General features: G+C 37.7%; 1 protein-coding gene across 3 annotated transcripts in view; it reads left to right on the top strand.

Moving 5' to 3' along the window:
• The window catches only part of LOC136879410 (gastrula zinc finger protein XlCGF57.1), a 49095-nt gene extending 26123 nt beyond the window's left edge, over positions 1-22972 (top strand). For 2 of the 3 annotated variants that reach the window (XM_067153228.2, XM_067153227.2), the window contains exons 4-5: positions 3381-3451; positions 11740-13696. In XM_067153228.2, the coding sequence (XP_067009329.2) occupies positions 3381-3451; positions 11740-12640 (972 nt within the window). In that variant the 3' untranslated portion in view covers positions 12641-13696. Of the gene's footprint in view, positions 1-3380; positions 3452-11739; positions 13697-22854 lie in introns of those variants that run through there. The other variant, XM_067153229.2, reaches the window with a different exon arrangement.
• The last annotated feature ends 633 nt before the right edge of the window (positions 22973-23605 follow it).

The following is a 23605-nucleotide window of genomic DNA, read 5'->3' as shown; positions in this document are numbered from 1 at the left end:
CCCTGAGCTGGAAACGCCCCTCGTAGTTGGTGAACAAGGGATAAGACTATAGCTACTATCAATAAAAGAAAAATTACTTAAAACTAGGGTTTGTTAGTAAAATTCAGAACAAACATGAAGACAAGGAACCCGTAAGTGAAATCAATAGGGCAAAAATAATGGTAATAAATATGGACGTACCTTGCATAAATAAACATCTCTGTGTCGCGGCGTGAGCCCAAGACTAACACTCGTATGAATACATTATCACTCATTATAAAATGCTCAGCGCCTCTCAATTTCCATTTTTGTTTCATCATTGCAGTGTAATGACTGTACTCACATCACAATCAGGTCGCTCGTTTTCTGATAAACCCATTCATTCACGACACGGCTTTTCATACACTATTATGTAATCAACAATGTGTAGCTCTCTCAACAATTCGCCCATCACGGAGAACAAAGCAGATAAGATGAACGGAGATATCGGCATGAGGCTAAGACCAGCCTCCATGGACCAAAAGCAAAGAATGATAGATCAAAGAATACTACAGGTATGCCCCATGCATAAATACACAGCCAACATGGCAGCTACTGGACCGAGAATCAGCCACGGATAAAATAAATAAACAGATCTGTACCGAGAACAAAATAAGGTACAGATATAAACAGGACAATAAAACAGGTCGACCGACATACCTCCTTTTCTCTCTCACACACATTAACACACATACATCCAGCACTCACACATGAGGGTATCGGGAAATAAAAATGCGAACGGCCGTTCGGACAACATTGTCAAATACAAACCATAAATTATGACCCCACGGTCATCATCAACAGGTCTCACATATCAAGGCATTTGTGTGCATCGTGCAATTATAAATTTAAGGCCAGGATGAACTATCACTTTATTCAAATCTATGAACATGGCACGTGCGACCTGAATGTCCATGGTTGAGACGAGAGGCATATTATAGGTATTTCAAAGTATGAAAGCACGCAGTGCACCAAAATGTAGCCACACAGAGACCCTTTTTACCATCATCTCAAGATCACAGTCACACCCACACAAAACATATCATACAACGGAGCGAAAAAGGTGCATGTCAATCAACCGTGACAGTTGGAAATGAATCGTCACCAAAAACAATTATTGGAAGAAGCACCAACATACCTGTAATTATCAGTAGTTATAATTAAAAATAATAAGCATTAAAGACCCAATCTTGAAGACATTAAATGATTATTCATGACACAAAAACGCTACTTCAAACATTGTGGCTTCCATTGTTGTTATCTGCCACACATACACAGTGAAGATGAGCTCCAAAGAGAAAAAATCGCTGCTCTCGCAAAATGAACGACCTCTCAGTTTAAACACAGTAGGTGCTGCGCTCTACTGTACAATACTTGACATTAATAGGTAAATATGGGAAGATGAGGCTGATAGAAGCCATTTGCATAAAGAAGTGTCAAATAAATGAACTTGCAACAAGCATGGTTCAACGCTCACTTTAGTTTTCAACAACACACCATGCATTTCACTACTTTTTAAAAGGAATGCTCGTGATGATTCATTTCATAGGCAACTTAAGTTTGTAAAGCATGTTGAAGCAAGACAAAACAAACTCTATAGCTTACTACACACTGACTGGTTAAACAATACAGTCCACCAAAGCCATGTCCCCCTATTTTTTTTTTTTTTTTTTGCATATGCAGTTCTTCTTACAAGCAAAATAACTTAACATTGGTATTCTGTCTGTGTTAAGTCATTTTGCCATCCATGAGTGCAATCGTCATCATTTTCATTTTCCCTTGTCCAGCTCTTGCCATGTCAGGGTGTTTATGGCACTTCTCCACCTTGCCTCTCCTTCCACCACTCCTCTTCAGTAATAATTGTATTCCAATCTAGTCTTCTTTTTCTTATACTGTCCTTGACAGAATCCATCCATCTTGCTCTCTTTTTGTCTATATTAGCCTCCAACACTTGTTTTGGTATTCATCCCTCTTCCGTCCTCATAACATGTCCAAACTATCTCAATTTATTTTTCTCCATCCTATCACTCAGTTTTTCTACCCCTATCTCTTTTCCGACCTCAATGTTTCTTACTCTGTATCTCCTCGTTTTCCCTACCATACTCCTCAGGAACTTCATCGCACCGGACTGAATTTTACCCTCATTTCTTGCTGTCAAAGTCTCCAAGTCTCTGATGCATACTTTAATATAGGGGTATAGTACATATTGTACAACATTATTTATTTTTATTGATTCATCTTGAATATCTGGGGGAAAAGGAAAAGAACTTTGCTATTAGCTAAGGAAATGTGTTACTGGAGAATGCTATTAGCTAAGGAAATGTGTTACTGGAGAAGAACATATTAAGGAAAATAGGCATTTGTAGTTATGAAATATTTTCTTCATTCTGCACTGCAAGAAATGGCAGTGATCATATGCATGTAATTGAATGAAAATGGTCATCAAGTGCCTGCTAGCATGTTCTTGCTCATTGAAAAGCTCTGAGATGAATCAGCTTCTGATGTTTCAATCTTCATATTTATTCAAAGCTCCGATGTTATTCAGATATTTATAATTCAACTAAATGCATGAAAAGGACTATGTAAATGATACAGAACAAAGAAAAATTACTTAAAATCTAGAAAGAAACATAAAGAATATCGAAAATTACAAAATTATGATGCAAAATTGAAAAAGACCAAAAATTAAAAGGTAGAAAAGGATGAGAAAATAATTTAATGAATACAAATTTGTATTATTAGGGGACCATGATCGGGATTTATTAAGGTAGCAATGTCCACAATGCACCAGTTAAAATACGGCATATCATTAAAATACAGGCTCTGTTAACGTTTGATTCATGTCGTGTAGCTGCTGGAGAGGGCTGGTGGAGGTTTTCTAGTTGTTGTCCATGGAGATCTTTCACATCTAGATGTGTGATGATGACGATAATGATGATGGTGATATGTAGGTAGAGGGTGATAAATGGTGTCAGTACATGTCTGCCCTGTGAAATAACACCAAAGTGTCTGCTCAAGACTCAATATCCCCATCCGATGGTTGAATCACCATCAACAGCATCATATGCCCTCGCTCCATGTGAATTCTTATGGGATGAAATCTGGGGAGTAGAAATTGTTTACCACCACTTCTCCTACCCTGCTGACCAACATTCTGATGGTGAAAATTCTTTTCCACTGATGGGACGTGAACCAGCTAATCACAGTGTCATATCATAAAGATATGATGCCTTAATGACCACGACCACAAGGCAGATAGCCCTGTTAATGAATTTGATAAAGGAATCTAGTTCTATACAATTACTTTGTATTTTCCTAGAACTGTTATTTAGTTTAACATTTATATTGTACTGTATTGGCAGGATTTGAAGGAAGAAGAAGATGTAGAGGAAGACAGCATCAGCCAAGCGCCTTTAGTTTGTGAGAAAGTGGAGTAAGTACTGATATTTTGGATTCTGTTTTATTTTATTTTATTATATATATTTCCTGTATTAGATTGGTTTTTTTGTTGTTGTAGAAGTATAACTGCTGTGGTCTCCCTCAGAGCCCATGGAGAGATGGAGTTGTTGCCCCTTCTAGCATTTTTTTTTGCTTTACGTCACACTGACACAGATATGTCTTATGGCGACGATGGGATGGGAAAGGCCTAGGAATGGGAAGGAAGCGGCCGTGGCCTTAATTAAGGTACAGCCCCAGCATTTATCTGGTGTGAAAATGGGAAACCACGGAAAACCATCTTCAGGGCTGCCGACAGTGGGATTCAAACCCACTATCTCCCGATTACTGGATACTGGCCGCACTTAAGTGACTGCAGCTATCGAGCTCGGTCTAGCATTTTTTAGTTTCATTTTAGCTTACATGAAATTTCTAATGCTTCTAGGAGAAAAAATATGTCCTATGTATCACATGCTTTCACATGCTTTAAATGCATACAGCTTAGTAATTTGAGTGGCCAAAAGTAACAGGTGCTCAGGAGAAATAGATTTTCAGTCTGATGGTCAACAACCTCTCTGCTTTACCTGTGCAACAGGACAATTTACTCTAAAGATGAAATCCTCAATTATTGCAATGAAGTACCTAAATAAAAGTGTTTTTTTCATTACTGAACCTCATTGATACGTGAAAGAAAACCACGATGGCGCAACAGCCCGAAGGGCCATGGCCTACCAAGCGTCTGCTGCTCAGGCTGAAGGCCTGCAGATTACAAGGTGTTGTGTGGTCAGTACGACAAATCCTCTTGGCTGTTATTCTTGGCTTTCTAGACTGGTCATTGATACACACATCCCTTTATGTAGCCCATGCTCAGGTATGATATGCCATATGATCTGCCTCACATGATAAAGAAATAAGTCAAAATATTATACCTTGCAGTCCATGGCACATTCTTTGCCAGTACCACATTTCAAAGGCATTGATGTGTTGGTTGCTACAAGCCTTATGTTCCATGTCTTACAACTGTATGAGAAAACAGAATACAAGGGTTTTAATAAGACAGATGTTTGTATTAATAATTATTCTGCTGTTCTGCTGGATTTTAGTTAATTTCTTCATAGCACCATGCCCTAGATTTATTGAAATTTGTGCTTTGCTTTTAACCTTTTGATCAGTGAGTTTTGGTGACACTCCCAGGCCACCAGGACTAAGTTTTTTTCTTGAAAATTTTGAATTCTTAATTTTACGATCTTTGATTCTTTTTCTGTATTAATAAATCTACATAATTTACACTTAGGTCCACAACTGATACCTTGAATTTAATTGAAATAGTGGCGTAGAAAATATTTTTCTCAAAATAATCGAAGGAATAACAAAATTGACACAAGTACGATTAGGCCTACTATCTTATGTGATCAAATTTGTAACCTTTACAACACACTGACTTGATTTTACAACAGTGTAACCTATCAACAAATCTTTAGGGTATGGTACTGACCCAGACCAAGACCGACTCCAATCCTCAGACCTTAATGCTACTCTCGACCGTTCAAAGATGGCGAATCTAGTAGGCGGAATTGTAGGAAATCTGGGTTTGTTTTGGTTTGTTGTTATCATATGTAGTCTGTGTAATTTTATGAAAGTTGACCATAAATGTCAGTTTCTTTGTAGAATATAAGTGTGCGAGTGTATTTATATGAGTCAGTGGACACATACGATCTGTAATTATACGCAGTAATGTGAGAATATGCTTGTTTTGATCGTGTTTTTACCCATTAAAAAACATGAGTGCACTAGGTGGACTAGGTTTTAGTCTAAGTATGGCAATACCTCTCATACAACTATTCTTAAGTTTCCTACGGAATAGAATATTAAGATAGAAATAGATTAGGAACATACATCGTGATTATTTTGAAGTACATGACAAAACTGTAGCGTGCATACATCATTTTGAGAATAAGTCTGAGGTTAGGGAAACCATTTGTCTACTTCCAAACTATTTGTGTTCCTTGAAAAATATAAATTTAGGTAGAATATAATAGATATTTTGTTATTCCATTAGTGTCTATGTGCTTCGAAGTGTCGAGTGAGATTTAGATGCAAGTTTATTTGACAATAATCTGTGCTTTGCCTGTGGAAATGTTTGGCTGGATCTTGGAGTATAACAAAACTTGTAAGTGTGACAGTTGGAGCAATATGTATACTGTTACACACAAGAAATAGTGACTTAGAGGGATTAGCTGGGTTTGTAACGTAGAGTTTTACACTACCAACACATTCCGATTCATGCTGTGGATATCTGTTATCAAGCAGACTGCGCCGAACCGAAGCTCGTGCATGTGGTTAAATATCAGTGTTTAGTCAAGAAAGTTTTTGCACTCATGTTCTTTAATGTGTAAAAACCTATTATGTCTTTAGTGTCTGAACGTTTCATTACTAAGGTTACTATCATTGTGTGAAGTACTGTTGTGCCATATGTCAACATTATGTTAACATTACTAGGGCCATTCATTGGATTAACATAATCATTTCGGGTGTACTTGGGCTGAGTGACTCAGACGGTTAAGGCGCTGGCCTTCTGACCCCAAGTTGGCAGATTCGATCCTGGCTCAGTCCAGTGGTATTTGAAAGTGCTCAAATACATCAGCCTCATGTTGATAGATTTACTGGCATGTAAAAGAACTACTGCAGGACTAAGTTTCGGTACTTCACGACGTCTCTGAAAATCATAACAAATGTAGTTAGTGGGACGTAAAGCCAATAACATTATTATTTCGGGTGTACTTCCTATTCGTTGGGTGCTGAATTAAAAAAATTGTCCACCACTTCAAAACTAATGCAACGAATTGTGTTTCACAGTTCTCATAAGAGCAACTAAATTGAGGAATTTTGTACCTTAATTATTTTGAAACATTCGAAATGATGTTAGAAGTATCATTTTAACAGTTTTATCATGTATTTTTATCTATCCAGTGAAGTGAAATCTAAGAAAAAGCATTATATGATGAATTGAAATTTCTAAATAATCAGCTTGTTGGTCTCTTTTCTAGTAGAATATATGTAATTCTTGTTGGCGAAGCGTTTTCATACATGTAAAAGTGATTTTCTCTATGATGTTACATTTATTATGTTAATTTACCGCCGTTTATGTAATATGTACATGATATTTTCGTGTTAGCCAATACCAGCTATCCGGCTACTTCGGCCACCATGTTTTTTTATATTACAGTCTGAGGATTGGAGTTGGCCTTGCCCAGAGACTCGAGTTTTACATCGTGTACAATGTCTGTATCCTTTCCAGTATAAACAATAATGTCAATAGTTTTTCCTTTTTTTTTCACATGGCCCATCAACAAAACAGTTGCCAGTTGCCAGTCTACGGTTATGCTTTGCCACTTTTGTAACTTCGATTTTTTCCTTTATGTCCGTAATTTCCGTACAAAATAAATACCGGTAGTACTTGCTCATTTCTGACACTATCAAGTTCATAATATTACAATCAACAACTTCTTTGAAAATCGACACTTCCAAGTCTTTAATTGTTGTCATTATCATTCAAATGAAGGTTATCACTAACCCTTGAATTTGATGGATCAAAATGAGCAGAAAGCATAGGAAGAAAACTGCCTACAAAACTCCACTTTCTTCCTTCAGTTTGAACAGCTGACAGCTTAGCTTTCTTTGCAACAGTGGAGCTCTGCACTTCGTCTTCAATTTCCGTGTTGTCGTCTTTCGAGGAATAACCAATTTCACTCTCATCAGTCACAATACAATAACTATCACTATCATAAATATCACTTTTGTCATCAGACTCCTCGTTAGTCAATATATTACTTATATCTTCCGGAGCAAGGTTGCATCCTCGATTCAATCCCGCCATTACCACGTGTATTTTTTTACTATCAGAGAGTGTTTGTTTCTACGGAAACCAGAGATGAGGGAAAAGAAAAATAATGTGTGTTGTCAAGGAATAGTCATACAATCCTCTCACAGGCAACAACAATAGAAAACAGTTCTCGGGTACTGTAATTTGTAGCACAATGGCGTAATAAGTTGGGTTATGTAATACGGATACTGGGAGAGAACTTCATCACAGTACATATGAGATGTAGTAAAACACGGAATAAAGTTTGCTGAATATGTCAACTTTGTTCCAAAAGCCTTCCAGTACGATGTCAGGAAACAATTTCAAACATTCAACATGAAGCGCGAATAGATGGCGGTACTGTTCAGGCGCAAATTTCGAGAACGTAAATAGACGGCAGTACTTCCGTAGGCCACGTGCAACACTGCCATAAATAAACTGCAGTACTGCTCATTGCGTTAATTGAGCTTATAAAGCTACTGAACAGAGCGACTCAGCCAAAAAAGTCACTTCAAATAACTCGTGAACCATTAAAGTTATGGAAAATCTCTTTTCATGTGCTGTATTCTTCCAGATTGTCTATATCTGTTGATATAACGGTACTTACTTTGTTTGCATTTTAACACTAGGACCAACGGGACATATTGTATATCTAGAACTGCCAATGTGGTCGTTTTGACAGGAATATTAGAATTGTTATTGTTATTCTCAATATGTATAGTTACTCATCCTTTCAAATATCTATTACTAAGTTTATTAAACATTAATTATGGGATCTAACACGGAAAAGAAACAAATTATTTAATCATATTGCAAATGTAATATTTTCCTCATTTATTGCAAACACAAAAACGTTTCTATAAAACACACTTATCTAATAAACAAACATTGTTTTTACTTCAAATTCTTTTAGTCTAAACGGTAACATAGTTATTACTCCTTATCAGAAAAGAAAATTACTGTAACATTTTATTTAGTGCAATTTATGACCTGAAACATTTTTGCCAAATCCACGTACCACAACATATTTTTGAAACACTGTCTTTCTTTTCCTTCAATGTATTTGCACACATTGATTCAATTCTGTGTCTTTAGAAGCAGGAACTACATACCATGACCTTACTTATGTCTTTTCAGCAAAAACCCCATACGTGCTGTTTGCACTCTCTGTAGGTAAATCTTGTCTTATTCTTGAATTTCTTCATTTGGCATTGCCTCCTCTGTATATTTCATTTCACATGCTCTCCAAATTTGGGTTCTGTATCCACTGACTTAGGTTTAGATCCCATGTACCCCATACGAAACTCCTCTGCTAGCTTCAGGATGTAATTTTGGTGACTGATCCTTCTTCCCTGTCACTTTCTTGAAAATGATCCTGGAATTGATAGCTGTCAAGTAAAGAATATTATGAAATACAGTTCATCAAATTCGGTGTTACTGGCTCCATAATCACTACGAGCATACACTAAGGCAATGAATGCCTCCAGTTTTTCTAAACTTACACTCCACAATCCATCTCCTAGAACACATTTTGCTTCTGTTTCCGTACAGTGTTTAATGTGTTTCAATATAAATTCATCAATAAAAAGATGCCATGCACTCACTACACTGTGGTCTAAACGGTGGGGGCCACCATTCTTCAGTGAAACAATACGGAGGAACTGGAATAGGAATAGGTCCTGGATTTTCTTTGAAGATGTTGTGACAAGCCATCCTACCAGGGGTAGTCTTCCCAAACTCTCGTACAGTCCGCTCCGTGATGCCATCTGTACCTAGTAATGTAATACTCGATTCTGGGAGGCTTGTGTTTATGCATCCCCTCTTATTTCCAGCTTTTCTTATTTTCTGCTGCTGTTATAGAACAATTGAAAACTTTTAGTTCTCAGCCTATACCAGGCAAATTGCAGTCTAAATGCTGAATTTCAGTTGCAACATTGACATGACGATAACATATATTATTATTATAACTTACCTGGTTGAACAATTGGGTTTTTGGCATCATCTGAATCACTGCTTTCAGAATGGTCACTTGGTCGGGAGTAATCTTTGTCCGCAGCTTCTTCTCGTAGGTCCTCTACATCTGGTTCACATTGAACTTCAGATATATCATCTGGAATTCCATACAATAGAGTGAGCAATTCTTCATCAGTAAGGGACGATGGTCTATGAGCCATGTTCTGTGACAAGCTGACGAAGCCATAGAGCCAGACTGCCGAGAGAGAGTAGTGGACAGTTGTCCCAAGTTCGTGATTGTCTCATGGATAGAGGAAGGGTGAAGGAGGCCTTGAAGGGGATTGTGACAGCGGAAGAATGTTCGCTACTCTCAGAGGAGAGTGACCCATTAGCTCTTGTAGCCACCTTTCGTTAAATGAATAAAGAAGAGAATGAACAATGGCCGTACATAGACTATCAGAGTTTCATTGTTGTGCTTATGTTATTGCAGGGAGAATAATTATAAATAAATTTTATCTCAACCAGAGGAACAAAGACATGTTCTAACACATATTATTGTGATAATCAATACAGCGGTCAAAATGACCACTCCTCTGGTTCTCGGCATACTTGTTACCTATGCCCTATCCAATGATGCAAAAATAATTAAATTTAATACGGATGATTCTGACCATAATCAGGGAAAGTCACTGAAGCTCTTTGCAATACAACAGAAAATGTGATCAAAACAAGGCTCTGAATATGTGAATGACTGCTCTGGTGGTTATAGTGTTAAATGGAACTACAAAGTTTTGTGTATCTTATGTGGTATTAGAGTTATGTATATTGCAAATTTAGGGGTGTGATTATTTTTAAGATTTGATGAGTAATTCTCAGAGAAATTGAATGTCTTTCAATGTAGAAAACAGTAGTTTCAGTAAGGAAATCAAAGGTGGTACCCTTGACATATTGACCTCCGGCTCTCCAAATGGGTCCCTCACAACAAGGTGATGTCCCCAGACCAGCTCTTTCCGTAATACACACATAGCCTGACAATTTCCCTTTCACTTGGAGCTGATTTTCTGAGAACTGCTACTGTATGGTACAGTAGGCAACTGAAAGAAATATGTGAAGAGACAAACAGAAATGACACTTGCATTCAGAGACAATAAGTTACATAGAAATTACTGCAGTGCATGATGGTCCCCTGGACATTACAAAAGGAAGGACATGGTTCTTAAAACAGTATGTTATCATCATGGACAATGATACATATTCTGCAATGTGCTTCCACGATGGCCACAAGGTTGGTAAGGAGTTCTTGTGGCAGGATGTACTGTTCATCCACCAGCATGGTTGACAACTACTGGATGGTCATTGGTGCATGTTGACATGCTTCAATATGTCTCCCCAATGCACCCCACACATGCTCAATGGAATTTAAGTCAGGGGAGTGTGCAGTCAAGTCCATTCGCCAAATATCTACTCGTTACAAGAGGTTCTCCACCTGCGCTGTTCGATGCAGCCGCGCATTGTCATCCACAAAAATGAAATGAAGCCCAGAAAAGATGCCCATGGGGAAGGAGTACATTGTCGTAACATTGACAGGTGTGTGTACCGCATTCAAAGATTTGGAGGTCGGTACACCCATGCAACATTATGCCTCCTCACACCATGTAACATTTGGACCACTAAAATGATCATGTTCGAATATGTTCCTGGGTGCATTACGTGTTCCCACTTGTCATTATGAGAATACATCTAGAATCACTACTCAGAGTCAATCTGATCTCATCTGTGAAAATTCACACTACCCCACTCCTTGTCGGATATACCGATCCCCCATACAGTGGCCGTGCCACTGTGGAGCGAGAGATTGCATGTCTTGCATTTCCTGTTAAATGTGGTTGCAGTTGCACCTGCTGTTTGATGTTTGTCCCTTCTTGCCTGCTGCATAAGTTGTGGTCATCTGCTGCTGTAGTTGACCGTGGTCAGATACCTCCTCTCGTTTTGGCAGCTGTGCCAATGGTGTGAGCAATACAGAACTCCTGGGCTACACTTGTCTCGCTTCATCCTTCCAGTTTTCCGGTGATTCTTCACTGCGTAAAATCAAATGTTGTTTCTGAGCCATGTTGTAATAAAAAAACAATCTCCATAGTGCACTGTTACAGCTCGCTGATTGACATATACCTTCTTGTTCTGTTCCTCCAACTGCCGCATGTTGCTGGACCAGACCCACTTGGCACTATAGTCATGCAGACCTCACACTAACTTTCTCTGCATGTGTGGGAGACCTCAGGCAATATGCTCCCTCACTTTTGTTCCTTCTGCACCAAGTAGTTAATGTGTTATGTTACTTTACCTATATCGTCTTTAAGTTTTGCATAGTAGTGTTCTTTCACCGGATGTCTATTCTAGAAGCAGAAATGTGAATGTATTGGTACTTGATGTATATGTCATTATTTCATATTACGTTTTGGATTGTGTTTCAGTGGAGACAATGCAGATGTACCTTATATAGAGACAGAAGCAGAAGTCGGCGATGCAAAGCTGAAATTTCGATGCCCAATATGCTCGAAATATTTTGATCGACAGAGTCGGATGAAAGTGCATATACTTTACCATACTGGTCAAAAGAATTTCAGTTGTCCTATATGTGGCAAGTCATTCATTGCGAAAGCTACTTTAAATCGCCACATGCTTATTCATGGAAAAAGAGGGAATTACAAATGCAACCTTTGTCCCAAAGAGTTCTACATATTTAGTGAATTACGAGTGCATTTAATGGCTCATGCTGGCATTAAGAAGTGGGAATGCTCGACCTGTGGTAAGCGGTTTAGTTCTAGCGGTGCTCTAAATGTTCATTTAGTTCAGCACACAGGAGCCAGGCCCTTTGAATGCGGAGTATGTCTGAAAAACTTCACGGAAAAGGGCTCCTTAAGGAAACACATGTTGATCCACACACAAGAAAAGTGTCACGAGTGTCCCACTTGCGGTAAACGATTCACACTTTCTGGACATCTTAAGGTGCACCAAGTAACGCATTCCAATGAGCGTGCTTTCCAGTGCCATATATGCCTTAAACAATACAAAGAGAGTAGTACCTTGAGAAGACATGTGCGATCTCATTCCGCTGAGCGAAAATTTAGATGTTCCTCATGTGGTAAGGACTTCAAGGAGAATGGGTCTTTGAAGAAGCATATGGTAGTACACACTGGAGAAAGACATTTCTCGTGTCCTGTATGTTCAAAACCGTTCCTTCAGAGTAGTCATGTTAAGAATCACTTATTGACTCATTCGCAGATTAAGCAGTTTAAATGTTCTGTTTGTCCCAAGGCCTTCGTATATCAAGGTTCCTTACGTAAGCATGCAAGGTCTCACACAGGCACTTAACTCAAGGGAGATAATCCTCCCGTTCCTGGTATTTCATTTCCTATGGTTCCTAGTCTTGATAAGCAATTTTTCATGGAATAAAAGTCATATTGGCTAATTGGCTGGAATCATAACACTTGATCTACCAGTCAGTATTTTATAAAATTACAATATTATGCAAGGTTGGGGAAATCAGAAATATACGTAGCAGTTGGGTATAAAAATAGTTCTCTTGTTACCTCTCTAGCAGAGCTATGCAAAATGATGTGCTCACATATGTTTAATATTTCAAAGTCTAGACTCCTTCAAAGCATCCTGCTCGAACACTGATCGATGAGTGTTTGAAGGAATCAAACTAGAGAATGCTCAACTTCACTGAACAAACTAGTCCACAAAAAAAATTAAATGGCTTATGGCTTTTAGAGCTTGGAGTGCCCGAGGACAAGTTCGACTTGCCAGATGCATGTCTTTTGATTTGACGCCCGTAGGTGACCCGTGCGTCTTGACGAGGATGAAATGGTGATAAAGATGACACATACACCCAGTGCCAGCGAAGTTAACCAATTATGGTTAAAATTCCCAACCCTGCCGGGAATCGAACCCGGGACCCTTGTGGCTAAAGGCCAGCACACTAAACATTTAGCTATGGAGCCGACTTGTCCACTGATCTGCCATGATTGCAATGAGCAAAGATGAATCTGGGCAGATCGAGCAATTTGGATGTTTAAGTGCCTTACTCATGTGTACACTTATCACATTCAGTGAATCTTGGAATATCTTTTTTATATAGTCTTCTTCATTTCGTGCCATCACAGCACAGCTGAATAGTGGCAGCTAATAGATAAAAGGATATTCCATTTACCTGCATTTGTTTTTGTTGTCTGCTGTGGAATTGACTATTACTTTACGGTAGCTTTAAAGTTTGCATTGTTATTAATCCAATGGTTGCCAAGATCTGATGTAGGACCATATTCTGTGAATAATAAAACTTGATTGATATGACATGTTCAGGTCCTGTAAAGGCCGGTATTCAAATTCAGTTTGTTCAGGTGGACATGTTGGCTGATCCATTGTATCCCTAGCTACAATTATATACCATTTTGTCTCTGAAAAAGAGTTTATAACATTCTTACTTTCTATTGCTTTCCCAGGTTGGCATGGGTGAGCCATGTCATGCATCACAAACATTGCGCAACGAATCTCCTAGCACATTGTGTATGTTTGATGCAAGGTACTGTTTTTAAAACAATTAAAAATAGGAGAGGATTTCCACCAATCAATACTTATTTATTGTATATATTAAACTACAGGACCGGTTTCGACCTCATATTCAAGGTCATCTTCAGCTGAACCATACATACATATTTATATAATGAAGCTTTGATTAAGATTGTGGTGTTGAAGGAATGCCATATGATGATGATGTACATTTAGTTACATACAAATGGGGCACGTCTTAGCGTGAACTGGCGTATATGTCATTCTGTACAATATTGCAACTGTATGTCTAAAATGTTGAAGGTCTTAAAACTAGTGTATAAAACACGTCTTTTCCTAAACTAACTTATATATATGTACAAGATAAAAACAATATATAAAAACACTTCATGCATATGAACATTCGTTCTTGCTTGGTGGCCAATACATTGACTAACTTCCGTATTTAAGTCTTATTCACAGTTGTACACTTCAGCTGCTATTCTTGGAGTTTGTAAAATTGCATGGATAAAAGTTTTGTCTTCCTGTGCGTATGTGAGATAAAACATTTTCAATTTTAAAAAAGGTGCCAAATGTATGGATGAAATTCAAGTAAAATATGTTCAGCTCTGCTGTGTGTGTTGCCCTTTAATTAGAACCAATTCATGTTGTCTTTTTGGCATCCGTAAATTTGGATGACATTGGTTTCAAAGTAGTGGCTCCTTTCCCATTTGTAGCTGTGCAATGATGTTATGTTTATCTGTGGAAAGATTGAGTTATAAGTGATATTGTGTGGAGGAATGTCTAAGGGTTATGTGTGTGAATTGGAATATGTACTTACTGTTGTTGGTGTAGCTGAGTTGTATTTGACATGCGAGCTTGTAATGTACTACTTCGTGTTCTTGGGCTTATACTAGCTGCTGTGAGGGGTAGGGAGAGTTGTTGTTGTGGGGGTAGGGATGGAGCTGGGTGTGTTGTTTGGTGTTTTTCTGTTGCTTGTTGCGTTCTGTTTATCGATTAACTTAAGGTAAGGGTCTTTTAGGGCGGGGATAACTGTATTGAAGATGATGTTAGGTAGTTTTTTCTGTGATTTCATTTATGTTGTAATTTGGATTGGTGTACTGATCTAGAGTGATGTAAAATTCTTCTGTTATGTTGAGCAGGGGGCCTTTGGGGTTTATGTTTAGGATTTGCATATCGTTATCGATGTTTGTAAAACTATGTTTATAGTCTGCGACATGTTGTCCTATTGAGGAAAAATGATTGTGTTTCACTGCGTTTATGTGTTCGTTATATCGGGTTAGGAAGTTTCTACCGGTACGTCCGATATAGCTGGTCTCGCAGTTATTACATTTGATACGGTATACCCCTGAGTGGTTGTATTTATTGTTGCTGTTGATTGTCCTGACATTGTGTATGATGTTGGTACTATTGTGTGTAGTTCTGAATGCTATTCTTAGGTTATGTTTTTTAAAAATGTTAGTTATGGGGTATATGTGTACATTATTGAAAGTAAATAGTGCATAGTCTTTCTTGGGTTCGTTTACTTTTGTTAGTTTGGTTTTGGGTTGGGATTTTATTTTGTGAATGATTTTGTTAACCATTTCTTTCTTGAATCCATTGTTTTTAGCTATGTCATGAATTAATTGTAATTCTTTGTTTAGATCTTCTTTTGTTAACGGTATATGGAATGCTCTGTGTATCATGCTGTAGTAGGCTGCTCTTTTGTGTATGTTGGGGTGAACAGAATCTATTTTAATTGTATTTGAGGTATGCGTGGGTTTTCTGTATATTCTGTAAGAAAGGTGGTCATCATGTCTAGTTGTCATTATGTCCAGGTAGTTCAATTTGTGATTGTTTTCGGATTCCATGGTAAATTTTATATGGGAATATATTGTATTGAGTTTATCTAATATATCAGTTTCATTTGTGGACCTATTGTCAAGGATGATAAAGATATCATCAACAAATCTACACCAAAAAAATATATGGTCTATTTTGTTGATGAATGTGTGCTCTAAATAGTCTATGTAAATTTCGGCAATTATACCAGAAGCGGGAGATCCCATTGGTAAACCCTGTTGCTGATAGATAGTATCATGGAATTTAAAGTAGTTGTTACTAATGGCAAAATTAAGTAATTTAATGAACTCTTCTATTTCCAAAGTGCTTAGATTGCTATGACTTTTTAGGTTACATTCAATGATTTCTATTGTTCGTTTTGTGGGAATGTTTGGGTACATGTTTATTATATCAAATGATGCGAGTTTGTGATATGGTTCAATCTTTTTAATCCTTTTGTCCTATTACAAAATTCTATTGAGTTCCGTACTGTTTTATTAGCTAAGAATACGTAGTGCTTTTTGAGAAATCATTGAATAAATTGCGAAAGTTTATAGGTTGGGCTTGCTCTGTAGTTAATAATAGGTCTCATTGGAATATGTTCTTTGTGTATTTTGGGATAAGCTTTAGCAGTAGGTATTTGAGGATTCATTGCTATAAGTTTAGAGGATTCTACTTCTGTTAAAAGAAAGTGTGTATTTTTTAATAAGGTTTTGAGGTTCCTTTGTATGTTATTGGTCGGGTCTTTACGTTTGATGAGGAAAGTGTTATCTTGAAAACATTCTTTGGTTTTCAATATGTATTGGTCTTTGTCGATAATAACTGTGGTATTGCCCTTATCGGCTTTCGTTATTAGTAGATTATTCTGTTTTATCTTATCTTTGAGTTTGTTTATGTGTACTTTATTGGTTGATTTATTATTTTGGGAGTTACTGTGAATTTTGTCAATATATATAACTCAATCTTATCTTCCACAGATAAACATAACATCATTGCACAGCTACAAATGGGAAAGGAGCCACTACTTTGAAACCAATGTCATCCAAATTTACGGACGCCAAAAAGACAACATGAATTGGTTCTAATTAAAGGGCAACACACAGCAGAGCTGAACATATTTTACTTGAATTTCATCCATACATTTGGCACCTTTTTTAAAATTGAAAGTGTTTTATCTCACATACGCACAGGAAGACAAAACTTTTATCCATGCAATTTTACAAACTCCAAGAATAGCAGCTGAAGTGTACAACTGTGAATAAGACTTAAATACGGAAGTTAGTCGATGTATTGACCACCAAGCAAGAACGAATGTTCATATGCAGGAAGTGTTTTTATATATTGTTTTTATCTTGTACATATATATAAGTTAGTTTAGGAAAAGACGTGTTTTATACACTAGTTTTAAGACCTTCAACATTTTAGACATACAGTTGCAATATTGTACAGAATGACATATACGCCAGTTCACGCGAAGACGTGCCCCATTTGTATGTAACTAAATGTACATCATCATCATATGGCATTCCTTCAACACCACAATCTTAATCAAAGCTTCATTATATAAATATGTATGTATGGTTCAGCTGAAGATGACCTTGAATATGAGGTCAAAACCGGTCCTGTAGTTTAATATATACAATAAATAAGTATTGATTGGTGGAAATCCTCTCCTATTTTTAATTGTGCAAATGTCAATACGGAAATGAAGATTATAGATTACGAGAAGGTACTGTTTTTATCGTAATATTGTTATACTGCAAATTTCTTGGGATAAGATGCCAAAATATTTGTTCGATGAAGACATTGAGACCACACTCTTGGGAAGAGATAGTGAGAGTGATATTTCTTCTGCTGAAAACAGGGAGGTAGACAGTGACATTTCATGCAACACAGTTGTTAGACCTAATGCTGTTATCTCCTTATCCTACTACTATTACTGATGATAACAAAAGTGAAGATGACAATCTTAGTTTGAATTGGAGAGATGCAGATCAGCATAACGATGAACCTAACCAGAATTCTCAATTTCAAGAAAACATTGGTCCTAAGAATAGACTGCTTTAGATACCCTACCAATACAATTTGCCTCCCTGTTTTTCACAGCTTCACTTCTAACTCTTAGGTATGCCAAACAGTTTATTAGAAAGAACATTCGTCTCTGTCCAGCATCCTGAGTGGAAAGCTAGAAAAAGGTTGCTTTTGCAGAGATGAAAGTGTTTATAGCATGTACTGTGAATATGGGAATAATAAGGAAAAGAACAATTGAGTCCTACTGGTCTTCTTCTCCATTGCAATACTTGCCATGGTTCCATAATATATTTCCAAGAAATATTTTTAAGTTCCTACTAAAATTCTTCCATATGACAGAAAATTCAAATTTCCTACTTCAGGTGAACCTAATTATAATCCATTTGTGAAGTTTTCTCCCTTTGTGAAACATGCTAACTCACGTGTTTAACATTATGATGTACCGCATGAACAATTAGGTGTAGATGATTCAACGACTGTAAGTTAAGTAGTCGCAACATAGTCCAGGCACTCGCAGGATTTTGGGCTTTACATGAAATTGCAAGGATTGCACAAGTAGTTGGAGTTTGGGCTTGTGCAAATAGGATATAGGAGCGTTCAGGTAGCACTGTTGTTGATGTGTAGTGTGCATTTGATGGGCATCCAGGTGGGAGTGTTTCTGTGTGGTGTTGAAGTGAGGAGTGTCAATTTTCACGCTCTAAAGCATGTTTTCGAAATGTAAACAGCATTTATGGATTAAAATGGATTTTCAAGGATTACGTGAAGCCTGTGGCGAGAATGCATTACTGTATAGAACTGTTGCATGATGGGTGAAGGCATTTAGTTACTTTATTTTTTGCTATTTGGTTTATGTTGCACGGACACAGATAGGTCTTATGGTGACAGTGGGACAGGGAGGGACTAGGAGTGGGAAGGAAGCGGCCATGACCTTAATTAAGGTACAGCCCCAACATTTGCCTGGTGTGAAAATGTGAAACCACGAAAAACCATCTTCAGGGCTGCCGACAGTGGGGTTCGAACCCACTATCTCCCGAATACAGGATACTGGCCGCACTTAAGTGACTGAAGCTATCCAGCTCAGCAGATTTCAATTAAGAGATGTTTAGAACTTTAGTTTTCGTGTTTAGTAATAAGTAAAGAGGTCCAGGAGATATATGGTAGGGTGAAGAAAGCCACCGAGGAAGAGGACAATAAGGTCCTCAAAGCATGTACAATGTATTAGGTGGTCGGTGCGACATAAAGCAACTTGCAAAACAAAAGTTGAAATCTAATAATTGTGTAAAATAACATATAACATAAAAGTCATAAAAAGGCCATGGCCGCTACCTTCCCATTCCTTGGCCTTTCCTGTGCCATCGTCGCCATAAGACCTATCTGTGTCGGTGCAACGTAAAGCAAACAACAAAAGAAATTCATAAAAGAACATTAAAAATACACTTCTATTTACAATCTTATGAAAAAAATATCATCCTTGTCTATTACCTAAAAATATAATCAATTTATGAAAATTAGCATCTTAAAATTTTTCTAAAATCTTGCAATTCAGAGGTCATGTCACTTAATTAAATATTTAATTTTATCCCTTTTGGATGAGTGTGCAAAATGGTGTGGGAATTTTGAATATAAGACTCTTCATATCCTGTGTCGTATAGATGTGTAGCAACTGCTGATTTTTCAGTTTTATGCAGTTATTCAGTTTTGTTTTATGTAGCCAAAACAAATCCTCTATCAGCCTGTCCAATTTTATATACACCAGTCTGTTTGAATTATCTGGTGTATTGACTGAATGTAATAGAATATGACCCACATTATTTATATAGGGCTGGGCTGAGTGGCTCAGATGGTTCAGGCACTGGCCTTCTGACCCCAACTTGGTAGGTTCTATCCTGGCTCAGTCTGGTGGTATTTGAAGGTGCTTAAATACATCAGCCTTGTGTTGGTAGATTTACAGGCATGTAAGAGAACTGCAGGACTAAATTCCAGCAAATTGGCATCTCCATAAACCGTTAAAGTAGTTAGTGGTATGTAAAGCAAATATTATTATTATTTATTATTTATATAGAACATATACGAGGGCTATGCTGAAAGTTTTTAGCAGTGTGCGAGAAAAATTATTTGCTAAACACTTGCAACTTTTCAAAATACTCTCCATTAGCACGTATACATTTTTCAGTCCAAGCCTCTTTCAGAATGTCACTAGTGCACTCTTGTATGCTGCAATGGCCTCTTCAGTTTTTCCTTGGTCTTAGGGGACAGAATAAAGTCACATGGGGCCATATCCGGTGAATAGGAGGATGAGGTAACACTCACACTTATTCCTTTTCCAAAAACTCAATTGTTCTGGCAGCTCTGTGCGCAAATGCACAACATGATGCAGCAGGTGTCCACTCTTGGACTTCAGGTGCTGTGACCTCCAAGTGGCGAGGACTTTGGGTACACAATCGTTCATGTACCATTCTGCATTGACTATACGTGTGTCCAAGTTCACAGAGGTGAGATGCTCCATGCTCCATTTTTGTAATAAATGTTGCCACCAACCTCTTTCCAGAGTTCCGACTTCGTTAAACTTTTGCATGGTTCCTTCCATGAAAAGCACCACACAGAAGACTGTCTCTTCGTTTCAGGGTCGTAATGGTAGACCCATGTTTTATCACCTGTGATGATATTGTAGGTGTCTTGGGACTGCCCTCCAATGAATTTTTCTAGCATGAAAGTCCACACTCTTGTCTCCTTTTGGCTTTCTCTCAGGGAATGTGGCACCCCACAGGCGTGTCTTTTGGCAATGTCTAAATAATAGTGAATGATGGTCTGTGCTGCTGTTGACCCAATATTTAGGGTCCCTTCAATGTCATAAAATGTAAGCTGTAGATCTTTGATCATTTTCCTTACACATCAATGTTCCTGAGTCACAGCTATTGCTGGGCAACGGGGATAAGGTTCATCTTCAGTTGACTGCCGGCCCCTTTAAAATAGTGAAACCAATTTCCAACTGTGACCCTGCAAGGGGAAGCCTCACCAAAAATATGCAGCAAAGAAGAATGACATTCTTCAGCATTCTTTTTATAATCATACAAAATTAATGCACAAAAATCACGGTGTGACAGATTCATCTTGCACCGTGTCTTGGCTGTGCCTTCTTCCCACACTGGAGGAACCACTGCTGAGAGGGATTGCACATGCACGTTCCAAGGTAGAGAAACTTCACTCTTTCAAATGAAAAGAATCCCATTGTCCTCAGAATTATGGTTTATGGGCTGCTAAAATCTTTTGGCATAGCCTTCGTATGTTTTTGGCCTTAACAAAAGAAACCTGAATCATATAGTCATATGTTTCTGCCCACTAAGAGTTAACACACTGCTGACGGCCTAAGAATTCTGCAATATATACTCCGAAGAACAACAATAGAAATGTAGGATTTCTACAAGCATTAATGCTATCTTCAAAATGACATGGTGTATGCAGTTGCTAAAAGATACCAATATTCTTTATAGTGGTGATGGTGGTGATTACTGTTTTAAGAGGAAGTACATCTAGGCAACCATCCTCTATATAACACTAATCAGAGGGAAAGAATGGAAGGGATCCGACACTTCAAACAGTGAAGGTATTGGCTAAAGGAAGACAAGGGCCACGAAGGGCGTGAGATGAAAGACTGTCAAAATGAAAGCAAGTCAAAATCATATCAGATGTAAGGCTTTTCATGCATTTGCTCTATTAACCATGCTCTATTGGTGAAAAATATCTAATTCCCTCCATGGGAATTTAGAGTTTTCCATTTGGAGAAGTCCCAACCAAGAAAAAGTACACTTGATCAAACGTGTACATGAACAACAATGAAGAGTGCTTATTCATACTTCCAACAATAAACAGAGTAGTGACAAAGTAACCTATTTGGTCAGAGACAGATTTCAGTATACTGAGATCTAGCACTGCCATTAAATCTCCCCCTGAGAATACATCAATACAGGTATAAGCGTACTCAGAATTGAATGACAATGACAAACTTTAATAATAAGTATTTGTTTAACACATGTGTGTTGTATTTAGAAAGTCACAGAGATTGCTCAGAAACCAGATTTAAATCTCTTGACCTATAAGTTTAAAGCTCAGCACAGTTGGATGGCACACATCAAAATAAAACTTATCACAGTTTATCACATAGTAGGAATATCCTTATGCTGTTTTCCTCTTAAATTTAACATACAGAGGATTTGTACTGACCAGTAAAGGAAGCTTTCGAGTGAGGCATTGGTGAGATACACCTAATTTAAAAGGATGGGATGAAAAAATGAATTGTATTCTGTATCCAGGATGTTATAGAATAACAGGATATTGGGCTTTTCAACCTAAGACATTAGAATGCAGAAAGCAAAATAAGCCTTTATTTCATCTGCACCACCTAACATTATCTCTGTTTCCTTTTTATATTAGGGTACATCAACATTCCTACCATAATCATTTGTTTTACAACCAATTACTGCTCTAAAAATAATGAAAGTTTTGATGAAGGACAATTCTGTTACTTATTCCAAAGCATTTCAAAAACTTCAAAATTACCATTTAACAATGGAATGAACAATTCAATTTTCTTCCATTGGTACCCATATTCAGCAACCATCCTTTTGTTGTGACTGCTGAATGAACCATAATCTTGCTATCACTTTTGGAAGATGAGCTGTGAACCTCACTTAAATTATTAACATGTGCACTCTTTCAGTATCAAAAACTTTTAACCCATTGAACAATACGAACGTACATTTACGTCATCTGTTGACCTGGCCCAGTGTAGTACAGACGTACACGTATACTTTTAAATTTGTACGAGAGCAGTACTGATGCAAAGTGACGTTCTGTTTTGAAATTAACTCCAAGTGTGCAGGCATCTATCGGCCACATGGTGAAACTTTATTCTATATATATTTCTGCTTTGAACAAGTTCTATTCTCCTTCTTCTAAGCTTCTACTGACATTTGTCATGCACCTGACGTACATCTTAGGGAAATCTGTACAGGCAAATTGCGTGTGGCAGAAAGGAATTTGGATATATTTATTCTTATGTTTTCTTGGCTGCATTCCTTTAGATAATGAGTGGCCCTGGAACAGAGTTGGTATATTTTTATTCTGAGCTGTTTCCTAGCAATAATAGTCATTTACTTTCTTCACAGGTAGCCCATGAAAATGGCATCTGCTAGTCATGGGAGGAGTCTTGATATAAAGGAGAAATCAAATATACTGATGAATGCAGAGTCTGAGTACGAGCTTGGAAGTGAAAGTGTATTAATGGAAATGATGTACAAAATAAAATAATATAGTTTTATCCACATTTTAAATTCCATCAAAAAACTCACTACGGGCAGGTCAGTAGCAACTCAAAAACTCTTTCAAGCAGACCCTAAATGTGATCATATTCACTATCTCAAGCAGCAATGAATAGAAAGGTATGTGAGCTATGGAATATTGCTAATAATTTCTCAACTTTGTTTTTTTGCTAGTGGGTTTACATCACACCGACACACATAGGTCTTATGGCAACGATGGGATAGGAAAGGCCTAGGAGTTGGAAGCAAGCAGCCATGGCCTTAATTAAGGCACAGCCCCAGCATTTGCCTGGTGTGATAATGGGAAACCACGGAAATCCATCTTCAGGGCTGCCGACAGTGGAATTTGAACCCGCTATCTCCCGGATGCAAGCTCACAGCCGCACACCTCTAGCCAATTCGCCTGGTAATTTCAAGACTAATAACAGTACATGCAATCAGTCAATCAATACTGATCTGCATTTAGGGCAGTCGCCCAGGTGGCAGATTCCCTATCTGTTGCTTTCCTAGCCTTTTCCGAAATGATTTCAAAGAAATTGGAAATTTATTGAACATCTCCCTTGGTAAGTTATTCCAATCCCTAACTCCCCTTCCTATA

This window comes from Anabrus simplex, chromosome 8 (assembly GCF_040414725.1).
Source record: "Anabrus simplex isolate iqAnaSimp1 chromosome 8, ASM4041472v1, whole genome shotgun sequence".
NCBI classification, from domain to species: Eukaryota; Metazoa; Arthropoda; class Insecta; order Orthoptera; family Tettigoniidae; genus Anabrus; species Anabrus simplex.
Note: the sequence above shows the minus strand (reverse complement) of the source record. Positions and strands in the feature narration are given on the sequence as shown.